Source organism: Aquarana catesbeiana, linkage group LG03, assembly GCF_042186555.1.
Source record: "Aquarana catesbeiana isolate 2022-GZ linkage group LG03, ASM4218655v1, whole genome shotgun sequence".
Classification (NCBI taxonomy): domain Eukaryota; kingdom Metazoa; phylum Chordata; class Amphibia; order Anura; family Ranidae; genus Aquarana; species Aquarana catesbeiana.
Genome location: NC_133326.1, coordinates 595,669,509 through 595,683,735, shown reverse-complemented (window position 1 = coordinate 595,683,735; position 14,227 = coordinate 595,669,509). Strand labels below are relative to the sequence as shown.

The window sequence follows — 14,227 nt, the reverse complement described above, 5'->3', positions numbered from 1 at the left end:
CATGCACGGAGAATGAAAAAATACTGCATTTTTGCTTGCACATGATTGGATAATAGAAAGTAGCAGTGCTTCCTTTACTAAGATCTAAATCAGGGGTTTCCAAACTTTTCAAAGAAAGGGCCAGTTTACTGTCCTTCAGACTTTAGGGGTGCTGGCTGGATTGTGGCCAGTGGGAGTAAACAATGCCAGGTCTTTAGTACTAGGGGGAGAAATATTTGGTGTCAGTGGGAGGAATAGTGTCCCAATTTTGTTGCCAATGGAAGGAATTATGCCCCATCGTTGGTGTCAGTGGAAGGAATTATGCCCCATTGCTGGTGTCAGTGGCAGGAAAAATACCTCAAGGCAAGCAAAAGGCCACATCTGGCCCCAGGGCCAAAGTTTAGCGACCACTGATCTAGACCAACTGTACTTGCAGTTCACAGTATATTTGTCTTTAGTAAATCAATCCTTTACTTCTTAGTGGATGGAGTAAAAATTAGAAGAATTTGCCTTATGCCCTCATGGCCAAGTTTTGCACAATCAGATAATGCCAAAATGGAACTGGTTGTAAAACTATCAATTTCAGAGGCAGAAACAATTATTGTAAATTTCTCCACCTATTCTATATTTTAGTAAGGGCAGTCGTTTTTGTCCAACACACATTTTTTATTCAGTATAAAATGGAAGAAACAAACCACAGTAAAAGCAACCAATCAGAATTCGTTTAATGACACTGGATTCTGATGTGTTGTTGTGAGGCCTACATTTTGTAATTGGTACTTACCTCCTTGCACTATTTTATGAATAAGCCTAAAAGTGTATAGATACAGTAGCTTCCCGGTTCCCCAATATGATACAACTCCTATCTGAGCTACTTAAACCTTTGAATCTATACTCACAATAGTTATGTAGCACATCAGTGATGCAGTGCATGCAGGAGAATAACAGTATTGAAAAAATAAAAAGTTGATTGTTAGAATGTCCAGTAAGATCGATCCGAGACCAGAATACAGTATTCTGGAGCTTCAGACATGGTTCACTAGAACTGCCAAATTTCTAATGCTGTTAGCAAAATGACTTTTTGAGAGCTGATTGTTATAAGAATGGATGACAGAATGGTAGTCATACAGTGTGACCCCTTCAAGGTATGTACTTATCTGATACAACTTAGTAGATCCAAAGACCTACTAGAGGGATGTATACATGTATATGTAGGAGTTTGGGGTCTTAGTCTAGAGATCTTCCACCAAGCATTTAGAAAGACAATCGACAAATAGAAACAAAGACCTTTTAGCTGATTAGAAAGGTTTCAATTCACATCACATACAGTTTCAAACACAGTATGCTCAGGCAAAGTATTCAAGAATGCCAGTTCCAGGAACTGATGTAAATATGTATAGTATAAAAATAAATTGTTCTCTGTGTAGACACTGTATATACATCTTCATATAGCTGGCCCTGACAATTGAGCATTACCAAAAGACATGTACCATAGTCATTCTTCTGTGTAAGTCTCATAGAGAATCTTAATTTTGTCTCCTACAAATGACAAGCTAGATCAGCATCATACATCTGTGCTCATAACCTAGGATCGTATCCCAGTCCAAATACCCCAAACCCAAGTTTTCAAAGGAAAACAAAACACAGAAATGTTTGATCATGTCTTTTTTTTTTCTGTAAACAGAAAAGAGATGACTTCTATCACACAAGTTAAGTTCAGCGTGTGTAATTTGACATATTGTACATCAGACGGGTTTATTCAGCGTTGCCAATTTCGAAACAGCAGCCAAGCAGATAACACAAGAGAAGGGCAACATTGTCAGGGCTGATCAGCTGGCAAGGTGTGGGATTTCATCCACCCAGTTGTCTTTCAACCAACAGGGGGCGTTCAGAAAACTCCTGCATAGAGTGCTACAGGAAGCTCAGAATACCTACAGCATGCCAGCTTACTGCCCAGCATCACGCTGTACAGATGTGCCCTGTCATCCCTTGCCCATTTCATAGACATTCAACAGTGCCAGCTGCTCATTCTAAATGTCCAGTTAAAGTGTACAAGAAATACCATCTTTTTGCTTTATAATTATTATCATTATTAAAATACATATTTAAAAAAAATGAACCATCCATTTATATAACCAAGTAAGCCCAAAATTACCAGCATGAGATTAACAAACAAAAAAAATTAAAAAAGACACATCATGTGCTTAGCTGCCTTTAACCCATTCAGTGAAGAATGGGTTAAAACAGCTCAGCTTCCCTGAGCAATCAGGCGTGGAATACTGAAAGGATTTTTGTGTAACCTCAGCGGCCAGTCCAGTGTCCGTGGATTTTGCTTGTCTCTGCATCGACAGGAAAAAGATTTTTCTTAATTTGTTAAGAAGCTGTAAATGCATTTTCATTTGTTTGAGTTCAATATAGTTTTGGTTTTATTGGTCCGCAAAGGAATGAGTTACAAAATGGACTGGTCGACTGTCAATCGCTCGGAAGTAAGGCAGTCTTATCTTTCCATAAGGCAAATCATATATAATGTATCAAAATGTTAGTAAAAGGAAACAAGGTCTTTATCATTTTCTGTTGTCCATGAAACAAGGAAACAAAAAACTGGGTGGTTATCTTTGGCTTAGCTCCTCTTGATTTCCAGACACAAAATTGTATGTGTTGTATTGTTGTTTGTTTGATTTATCCTGTTTTAATATATGACAAATCCTTTCATTAGTCCATAAAAAGACTTAGAGATAATGGCAAACAAATCACACAACAGGCACAGAATGCCCTTTTCATCAAATGATCTCTAGGGTTTCATCCCTAACTGCCCCACTTGGCAAACACACTCTCCTGCCATGGAAAAATAGGCTTATTCAAATTTCATTCTTGAACGAACTTCCTTCACGTCCCAGCTCCCAGGGAAAAAAATTAATTAAAAAAAACAACCCTTTTTTCCTGCTGTATTCAATTAAACCAACCTTACACCAAAGTGGATTAAAAAAACCAACAGTGATAACAATGAAATGTATTAAAAAAATACTCAAAAGTTTTGTATCTAGCCTGATAATTCATCTTAGAGATTGAGAAAGACTCAAGTCACAGACTCCTACCTCGACTTTTAATCAGCAGCAAAATGTTTAGAATTCAAGGTTTTTTTTTTTTTTTTTTTCGAGCTTTCATACCTCACATTCCCGGGAGCCAGAGATTGTATATGTACAGGGTCCTGATCCATTTACCAATACATCCATGGGTTCTGTGTTGGAAGGTTTGTAGTCCACATAGTACTCCTGTAATGGGGAGCTTATCTGTCTTTCTGACTCTCTGGCCTTTTTCCTTCTCCTTTTCATCATTGAACTTTGTTGCAATTGCTTCATGCTGGCTGGATATCGTTTCCACGATACATAAATGACGAGTAAAATCATGGCCACAGATAGGAAAAGGGCCACACTTCCAGCTATGATTTTATGGAAAGAAACATGCTCGTATTCTTGTTCAGCCATGGGTGTCTGCAGACCTGAGGAAGGGCTAGGAGTGTATAAAGTTGGTGGAACACTCTCCAACTTGTAGACAGTAGGCTTGGGAACAAACTGGGGTTTTGGGGGTGCTTTGGTTGTCTGATAAGCTCTTTCAGTCACCAACACAGGGGTTTCATTGCAGATATTGTAGGTTTCCACAGCATCAATAACCTTCTCGCCTTGGATGTGTTTAGGTCCAGCACATATCATGGTGGTCTCTTTGTTTCCCTTAAAGTTCTTGAGCCAGAACACCAGAGGGCAAATAGTTTTACTGCATTCCCACATGTTTCCAGAAAGAGTTATAGAGGTCAGAGATATCCAAGCATTTATGGTTTCCTGGGTGACATTGGTGAGTTTATTCGAATCCAGGTTGAGCTTCTGCAAATTAGGGAGGCATTGGAAGGTCCCAGGTTCTATGCTCTGTATGTCATTCCCTGACAGGTCAAGGTTGTGCAGTGCACTCCAAGTCCAACTTAATCCTTGACTGATAGATCTAATCCTATTCCACTGCAAATAGAGAGAATGTAAGTTGAAGAGGCGAGGAAAGTGGGCAAAGTTCACCTTTGAAAACTGATTATGTTCCAGGTGGAGCTCCTTTAGCTTCAGGAGACCAGCAAAGGCATTACGAGACAAGCTCCTGAGACGATTATATCCCACATCCAAAAATTCCATATTTCGACAGTCCTGAAAAACCCGAACTGGCACTGTTTTTAGTGAGTTGGACCGTAGGTGCAGGCTTAAAAGCTTCCGAAGACCTTTGAACTGTTCAGATTGAAGCATTTGCAGTTTGTTGTAGGATAGATCCAAATTCCTCAAGTTGGGGACAGGGTGAAAAGTGGTATTGGCTAGGTTAGTAATTTTGTTAGAGCTCAGAATGAGCTCCTTTAGCCGCCTGATACCCTGGAAGGCATCCTCATCCACCGAGTTAATGTAATTGTGGTCAAGGTAAAGCCAGACCAGTTGGTTAAGGCCAGAGAACTGGTTAGACTTCAACTTTTGGATGCTGTTGTAACGTAGAGACAATCCCTGGGAGCCACCTGAAATATTCTGAGGAATGTCTTTAAAGGCATGGGACTCGCAATAGACAATTTTCCCATCACACCGGCAGTTCTTTGGACAAGTTTTCTGTGCCCCCACAACAATCACCACGGTGAGCACGGGTAACAGGAGCAGCGTTAAACTCATGCCTTTCAGCTGATTAATCAGTTGGAACCCTGCAGCATGGCGAAAAAAAAAACAACATGCATTGAGATCTACGAACCTTAAGAGAGACATTGACAGAATGAATTCTATTTCACCCTCACTAAAATCCCTTAAGCAGTGCAATGATTAATTGTTTTAAATTTAATCTTATCAAATAAAATAATCCTGGCTTTCCCTAAGCCTCTTGACCGTTATGTTGGAAACGCTGTCTTCCTTGAAGGAAAATCCGAAGCTGTGCAGACAGCCCCATTAAGCAGGGGTCTTCATTCCTAGTGCCAGACTGCACCATCCTGATTCCCAAATAGATCACCACACCCCTGGATTGGGATTCAACACATATGGTACAACATCTACACAGAAAGTAATTTATGAAGACAGCATTATTTAAACATATAAATGCATATATATATATATATATATATATATATATATATATATATATATATATATATATATATATATATATATATGTTATTCTGGGGCAGTAGTATGCACTAAATACATCTGTGCACTTGCTTATTAAGCAGTGTCATCAAAACCATAGACGCGTCCTCTGGATGTACATGTCTATGTAATATACTAGTCCAATGATAAGATTTATTGAGAAGTATTATATGATTAGCCTATGCATGTTAGTTTTAATGAACTTGAAATAAGCCCTGTGACTAATGATTAAAAGAAAAGGACCACGGGGAAAGTAAGGGTTAACACTGAATGAAATGTCCTTTTTTTTCTTGAATGCAACTCCTAGTGGCTGGAATTTAATTAAAGTGATGCAGTGTTTGCATATTGTTGCTCCTAACGAGCAATATATAAGGGGGAGATACAGCGGACACATCAATGTCTTTTAACCCTTTCTTCTTCGGTGAATAGGTATACATCCAAAATCGATGTATAAGAACAAATTTTAACCCCTTATTTTCAGTCTGCTTTTTTCTGTCTGATGGATTTCAAAGAGAGAGCAAGGAGGGTATCTGACCTTGCTACTCATACTAGTGATATTTGAAAGCCAACCAGAAAATTTGGAGAGGGAACACAAATATTTTCTTGCAGCGGGATCAGTAAAATGATTGCAGAGGGCAGGTTAGATATTAGCAGTGTTGCAGACTAAGAGAGATTAGAGATGTGACAGTGACATTTTTTTTTTCTTTTAGGGGGGGATGCAGTCCCGTCTCTTTTAGCTCCATTACCTCTAGTTAGCTTTGTTGACAGCAGGACATTTCTATAGTCTAGACGGGTCAGTGCAAGAAGGGAAATGGTTAAAATGGTAAAAACCCAGCTGGCATCTACGTGTTGTCTGCTAGTAAAGAGGCTTCTCTATGACTGTGCAATGAATGCATCAGATTCAGGAGCTGTGGATGAATTATCTGGCACTGTGGAGGAAGCCTGCATAGTACATATACCCTTTCCAACTCTGGCACGCTATAGGCAAGACACTGGCTCTGTCTCTAAGACAGTGCATGGATGGGGAGCCATGCAACACACTAGCACAGAACAATGTGCAACTTCTTCACCGATCCCTTTACAGGGGATCAAGTTTGGGCAACAAGCCGAAATGAAAAAGACTGAATGTGATGCAACAGAGAAAATAATATTGCATGAGTGTCTCGGCACAACTATGCTTCTGAATATATAATATGCTAGATGGCTAAATTTGCCTACCTGCTACCTGCTGCTACCTACAGGTGCGAAACTCTGCAACCTTTGTCTACAATGTTTTACAGATGTCTGCATTGTATCAACTGATATCTGCATATAGATCTACATACAGACAATTAAAGAAAGAACAAGCAAAGCATCTGTATAAATGAGATTTCCATGTACTGCTGAATATACAGGTATTTCCATTTTACATGTCGCATCGAAGGCACAAGGGCTAACATCCCCTTGTATGTGTGTGCTTTTTTTTGCAGGCATGGTAAGATTAAATAAAGCAATTAAAGGCAAGGATTGGATTTACATACATGAGCAGTCTTTGTGAGCAGTAAAGCAGAAAAAACTTCACTCACCCATCCTCTGTCACCCTGCGTCCTTTCCTCAGAGATCGTCTCTAGAAAAATGTTTCTTATTCCGCCTGTTAATTAGGAGGCAGCTATTCGTTCATGGTCCATACAGGTCTCTGTGTCAAACCATCCTGTTGTCAGACTCAGCCCCCCCCTCCCTTTGCTGTATGGATATAGGATATATGGATTTTTTTTTTTATTGCAAAGTTTATCTCCTTGTTGTCTTCATAGGGTTTCCAATAAAGAAAAGAAGAAAGAAGTCTCCTATAAAAGAAAAGCAAATCAGAGCAGTGAGGAATTCCTGGTATTCATAGGCAATGTGAAATGAGCGATACAGCCAGCAAGGGAAGGTATACAACTTCTCTGTAAAATCTTCGCAATACCTAACAAGCCTTGCCCATCAATACCTTCCATCTTTAGACATCCTTTGGCAGTCCCATCTCTTCCATGGTGCTGTTGGGTGCCATAAAGGCCAAAAAAAAGAAGGATGCCTGGAGCCCCAAGTTCAGAACAAGTGGCGTCCTGCTTTTCCTATATAGCTGTTGAGGTTTACACTGCTATGTAGCTGTGTGTTGGAAAGCAGCTGGGATTCAGGAGAATTTTTTTTTTCTTCTTTCCCAGAGACTGCTGATGCTCAGAAGCCTGAGCATCAGCTACAGAGTGTCCCCTGCTGGAGAAAGGAGAGGAGGCAGGGAAAAGCCACATACAAGTCAGCCTGTCATTGCAATGCAATGCAGGCTCTCTCACTCTTTCACAAAATACAATTAACTCCATCGCCTCTGAGAGCCATTTGTGCATTTGATGAATGGATTATACGTCAGAGGTTCTAGGATCTCTGACCCATCTCAAACATGGCCTTGTTGCTAAGGAGGTGCTCCAGACATGGTTTATCTTGTTAAAATCTGTATAAATAATTCATGGGTGATAAATTCAAAGATGAAAGAAGGTAGCGTGGCGTAAAGCTACACAGAGTCGTGATGTCTCTCTAAAAATAACATTATCGTTATCAAAAATGTGTGTTTTGTGCATGCTGCATTTTCAGATAGCCTGCATTCTTTTGGTACTGTGAGCGTCCCAGGGTAGCCCTCCCGTCCTTTGCATGATGCTGGCTGAGGTCAGTCGTATTTGTCTCCCATGTTGTTGGAGCTTCTTTAGTCCCAGCAGAGCAATGCTAACCTAGTTCTTCAGGACTGCTGCATGGAGTCAGGGTTGCAGGTTGCTTCCTTGACTGTGATAAATAGAGCACCTTGGAGATAAATGTACTAGATCCTCCAAGAAGGGGAACATGTCATGTTATCTTCCACTCTGAACATTGACAAGTACTTAACAGAACCAGCACAGTTTCCTTTAGCTTCCTTTTCTAATATAATATAATGTAATATATTCCTTTTGTAATATAAGTCAAAGGTGGCTAACATGTTACTTTTAATATATTTTCAACATGGGGTTTGGTTACTGCACTGTTCTTCCTCTTCTTTTCCAAGGGACACTGGGACTGATTAGAACAGTTCTGATTGGTCAGTGTGGTTCTGTGCTGGTACTGACTAATAAGAACCACTCTGATCCATCCCAGCATCCCTAGGTAAAGAAGAGGAAGAACAACTCAGTTTTCAAACCCCAGTACCACTACACCAGGTGGTGCAACTGTATAACCCATGGAGGTAGGTGCAGTGGGACTGGGAGTGGGTTGGAGGGGTGGGGAAGGTGTAAGGTCTTAGTTCACCTTTTTATTTTATTTTTTTGAAACGGCAAACTAACCCTAAATTTGTATTTGCCCAGTTGAAACTTTTGTTTTTTGTCTTGGATAAAGTGGGGAAGGATTAGAACCCCTTTCATGTTTTATTGCTTTCCAGGGCTCCTATAGATAAATAAGTGGGGTTCTGTATATAGCTTTCTAAAAAAATCACAGCACCCTGACTTAGTACCAGTCCCAAGAACCCTTAGCACTAATGCAAGCAGTGGGTTGGATCTTAGGAAGGGTCATGCGTATATCAAAATGATGGATGTATTTAAGCCTTGAGGAGCAGGCATTACAGACAGGCTGTATTTGCACGCAGCCCCCTCTAGGTGATGCCCACATGTGATGCTGAGCTTTCACGATTGCAGTAGCTGAAATCTAAGAAATGAATAAGGAGGACCAGGGATGGTAAGGCTATAGAGGAAAGCGAGAGATGACGCTGGATGTCTTCCAGTCAGGAAATGAGGAGGGCTTTATCTTACTTGTTGAAGCTTCCAATGCACATTGTGAGAAGGTCACAGTATGCAGTGAAATTAGAGTAAGCAATATCAGTGCCGGAGAGGGGCCTGTACAACTGTGCAAAACTGGAGTTTAGCTTTAATATACATCTAAGATAAATGTCTTTTATTTTATTTCTACAATTTTCACGAGTGCCTGAGTGAAAATTTAAAGTGAATGAAAAATAAGGAAGGGTTAGAACCTCTATCAGGCTTTCATGGCTGTCTGTGTCTCTGCTAGGGGGATTCTGGATTTTGTCTCCTGGTGATCATCCTGCGGAGTGAATGTGGTGGTAAATCCAAGATATGTTACCAGAACAGGAATGGAGGGGAATATTTTCCAATCTGGACACTTGTTTCCAGGAGGCATTGCCCCCATTGTGAAGAGGTTTACTCCCACATCATTATGTGTCTACAGTACAGAAAATGAAAGGAACACAGGTGGCAAAAAATAAAAAAACAAAGCATTAACTATTTCCTATAATTAGTTAAAAGGAAAAAAAAAACATTTTGGGTTTATATATACTTCTTAAAAGAGAAGTGCTTTTATACACTCAACCTCCAGCAGTACATGATCAATAAATAAGTGCATGTTATCTGAAAGTACACTTATATTTTAACCTCCCTGGTGGTATGATTATGTCCGATTTTTGAATCGCAAAGCGGCGCATTGTTTTGCATAGAAATTTGGCGTTTTATATTGTAGGCCTGTAATTCTTAGTAATAACACACTTAAATCTGTCCAAACCAGAGTCTAGCAGACATCTCGGGTATGATAAGTTTGAAACACGAAATCATAAATTATAATATAATAAACAACTATAAATAATTATAAAAAATAATAATAATAATAAAATGAATTTCCCCACGATTCACTAACGCTCAATTCTGCAAGTGTTCTAATTTACTATCTCTGTTTTCTAGCTGGTCTAAAACCACTTTTGACATACCGGGACACTTTTTGGTGCCATGGACAATCATAAGTTTCTAGGCAGAAAGAACAGTATATATAATATAAAACTGCATGCAGGGCACTGGACAAAGCACTGGGGACAAAAGGGAGGTGAAATGATATTATACAGTAATGTAATCTGTAAGGTTACAGTGTACTGTATGTGTTATGTTTTTTGTACTTTTTAAATTTGCCGCTGGGCTCTGTCCCCATGCGTTGTGATGCTCATAGGGAACAGAGCCCGGAACACAGAGCATCAGGCGGAGGATTCGGCAGGGACACAGCGGGGGGACATCGCAGGATTCTGGTGACAAAGTAAGTATGCTGTACCAGGATTCTGCAATGTAATCCCGAGTGCTCGGGGTTATCGCTAATGATACTGAAATTTAACCCAGAGACACACTCGGGAATACCGCCAGGAGGGTTAAAGTCATCATAACTAGAGCGGTATTCATAGCTCTACACTGGACTCGATGACGCTGAGAAACAGTCAACCACCAGAGTGTGGAGGAGCACCATCTGCCATAGGCGCAGAGGATCAGGTAAGTAAAACTGTTTCTCCTCTCCACTAGACAAAACCAGCTATTAACCTTTTCAGTGTAGAGGCCCTGTATTGCAAGGGTTAAATCTTAAGGGTTAAGTCTAAGGGGCAGAGGAAGAGGCTGTATTATTTAAATTCCCCCTCTCTCCAGCAGACTCTGGCTGTTCCCACTTTTAGCTCTACAGGCTGTGAGTGCTCCCTTGGCATTATCACATAAAATACAGGTTTATTAACCCTGCATGGGGCATAGAGGAAGTTGGCGTGCAACCGTGGCCAGGAGCACATTAGAGAGGAGGCTTTGTGGGACTGGTTGCAAAGATGGTGGAATTCTGCTGGAGTTTTTCCTTTAATGCATTCTCTTACTCCCCTACCCCCTATCCTTAAACACTAACTCTACTCCTCCACCGATCCAGTGTTGTCCCACTGGTAGCACCGCTGCCCTCCCTTCCTGGTCTCACAGGAGACACAGAGAGCAGTGGGAGCTATAGGCTGTCAGTCAAATCCTGTGAGAAGGGAGCAGGGGGCATGGCTGACACACACTGTGCATGTCTATGGATGCACACAGCCCAGCTCGGGGGCATGCATGCATGGGTGCCTCCTCAGCAAGCTGTGTGCACTCGGAACAGAGGAGGAACTGACAGGGCCGAGGAGGGACTCCAGAAGAGGAGGTAAGGGACCACTCCCTGCAAGATCATTGAACAGAGCAGGTAAGTATAACCTATTTTTTATTTTAATGAAAAATAAAATCCCTTTGCAATTACATTAACCCTTGCAGTGTGGGATGGGCCACAGCAAGGGTATTTTTTTTCTTGTGCTCGGAGTTTGGCCTTAGCCTAGCCTGGCATTATCCACAGTAGACATATCTGTTCACATAAGTTCTTCCTTTGTACAAAATGGCTGACAATCCAGTATGATTTGAAAAAATGAGAGGGTAGAGAAGGATACAGCAAAATAAAGATTTATAATAGGGGTAAGATAAATATATATAACAAAGACATTGAAGAATGTGCAAAACATACCTTCAAGAACACGTTGTAAGATAGCTTTACTGAGGGAGGATTATGGGAAATTTCTAGAGCTTTGCACCAAGGTGTTTGGACGGTCAATCACAAAGAGGGCTTTCTGGGTGAGTAAATCCCAACCAGAAGTCTTGCAAGCAGCTAATGAGACTTGCTTTCTTATAGATTTGTGTCTCATAGTTGATAATTGACTTGTTAACTGAATAATCTCTTGCCTGAATTTGCTACAGAATAATGGGAAAACCTACAAAGAGATGTTTAATAGGTTCATTGACATCACAGACAGCTGGTTGGGCTGAGCACCAAGTCAAGTCCTATTTTTCCATTCCTGTCACCAAGCCATTCCCTGTATACCTATGGTTCCTTCACGTATGCACAGATTGTTCTATCATTAGCACAGGCGGGGCTGTCAAAATGACAGATCAGCTGATCAATGTACAGATATGACACAATCATCAGCACTGTGCATTCTCAAGCTTATGCAATAATAATAAAAAAAAAACAAAAAAAAAAAAAACGTGAATATAAAGTGTTTTAAAACAAAAACTAAAACATCATTAATCATAATCTGACTATTGTAAATTGAATACTGCTTAGTTGCTCTCTATCATTGCCCTTTGCACATTGTGCCTGCTGTATGTATTGCCTTATTGAATAAAGGTCTTTCAGGTTGATTTCATTGTCTGCATCATGAAAGGCAGAGTGCTATGCTATGCTTTTATAACAGGTGCCATCATTGCTTAGTGCTTCCATTCATGAGATACCTTTCATATTGAAATCCATGTATCGCCTATTAAAGAATTTTATTAAAACACAGAAAACAGTAATTCAGCTGCTGTATACGATGTCTGTCTTCTCAGGGCCAAATTATATAAAGAGTTGACTTTATTGCGATTAGACATTGCTAAAAAATATGTTTTTAACTTTTTTTTATTTTTATAATTTTTTTTTATTCTTTAATGTTTTTGTGAAGGTTTTTATAAACACTACAGGACAAACAATACCATTCTGTGTAACAGCAGAATGTTCTTGTAAACATTTGTTCTAATGGTCGAAGGTCAGTTTCATAGGTGAGTGGAGAGATTTTCAGTAGATATTATACTGTAATTACTTATACAAAAATTGACAGAGTGCAAGTAACCAATGCATATAGGACTAGGCTATAGACACATAACGGAAAGGTATAGGGAATCTGTTTACATTAAACTTCCAGCAGAAAGAGGAAGGGGTTGGGTATTTGCAAGAGTGCCGGGTAAAGGATTGTGGGAGAATTAGATGTGAGAGTTATAATGCAACATCAAATACAGTTGAGTGGTGGAAGAGAAGGAAAGGTTAAGGTTCCCCCATTGTATCTAAGTACTTATTAGTAGATGTGTAAGTTATCAAGCAAGCCCATATCCTGCAATTTTATATAAATATATATATATATATATATATATATATATATATATATATATATATATATATATATATATATATATATATATATATATATGTCTATCTATCTATCTATCTATCTATCTATCTATCTATCTATCTATCTATCTATCTATCTCTATATCTATATATATACAGATATAGAGATAGATAGATAGATAGATAGATAGATAGATAGATAGATAGATAGATAGATAGATAGATAGATAGATAGATAGATTTATTTATATATATTCTTGCCTTGGGTGTTACAAGCATTATGTGTTAAAGCGTTTGTTAACCCAAAACAAAAAATAACAAGATACTGTTCCCTTAAAGCATGTTATACAGCACAGCGCTTGTGCTGTGTCATTTGGACCCCCGTAGCACCTGAAAAACCTGGCTGATCCTGCCTGGGTATACCCTTCCCTCTGCAAACTGACCACGATAATCAGGGCTGCTGAGCCTGCTATCTGTCTCCTCCCCCCTCCCCTCCCCTGCCTGTCTCTGCTCATACCAGTGCCCGCCCCCCCCCCCCCCCGCTCCTGCTGCTCTCATAACTGCAGCTAAATCATCTAATCTCCTCTGTACCATAATAACAAGTCTCCCTGTACTTGTGTAATGTAAAAAGTCTTCCGATCTGTACCTATATAAGCGCAGCCCCTGGCGCTCAGCTGAGGAATCAGCTGAGCGCCGGGAGTGGAGTTCATATAGGTACAGATCGGAAGATTTTTTACATACCACAGGCACAGGGACACTTATTATTATGGTACAGAGGAGATAAGATGATCTTATTGCATTGGGTTAACAACCACTTTAAGTCCTCCGTTAGTCTTCTTTGCTCGACCTTTTCCATCCACAATTTAAGTGGTGGGTAATTGTACTGTTCCCAATACAATAGGGCGCAGGATTTAAAAGCATTAAATAAATAGGGTATAATTATTCACTTAAATTGTTACTAAACCCAGGACCCTGCATTCACCATATCTGGTCTCCCACAGTACACAGTACATGGAAATGCAAATATTTTAGTTAATATAAACTGCTAAATACCTTTTCTCATCAGCAGTTAGAGCAGTCTTGTGACTTCTATCAGTGTCTGGTTAAAGCTTGTAGGAAGCGTTTTCATTCTCCTCTGACTGTCCCGTGAGGCTGCGGGACCCCTGACCTTCTGTCTGGACAGTGCTGATTAGCCCTGTGCTGATCACATGCACCCGTCCAAGAAAAAAAAAAAAAAAAAAACTCTCTAGCAGTACACACCAAACTGAGCATGTGCAGAGTGATTCCAAAGGCTCTGTCTTATACGGAGATGGATTGGGGACTGTGGAAGATGGGGAGGATTAGACAGGATCATACAGCCTTTTTACACAATGCACAGG

The 14,227-nt window shown here is 40.0% G+C and overlaps 1 protein-coding gene across 2 annotated transcripts in view; it reads right to left on the bottom strand.

Annotated features, from left to right (window-relative positions):
• LRRTM4 (leucine rich repeat transmembrane neuronal 4) overlaps window positions 1-7,376 on the bottom strand; it is a 1,026,134-nt gene extending 1,018,758 nt beyond the window's left edge. The window contains exons 1-2 of one of the 2 annotated variants that reach the window (XM_073622048.1): window positions 6,692-7,376; window positions 3,147-4,693 (exon numbers count right to left, since the gene is read on the bottom strand). In XM_073622048.1, the coding sequence (XP_073478149.1) occupies window positions 3,147-4,693; window positions 6,692-6,695 (1,551 nt within the window). In that variant the 5' untranslated portion in view covers window positions 6,696-7,376. The remainder of the gene's footprint in view (window positions 1-3,146; window positions 4,694-6,691) is intronic. The other variant, XM_073622047.1, reaches the window with a different exon arrangement.
• Window positions 7,377-14,227: the final 6,851 nt, after the last annotated feature.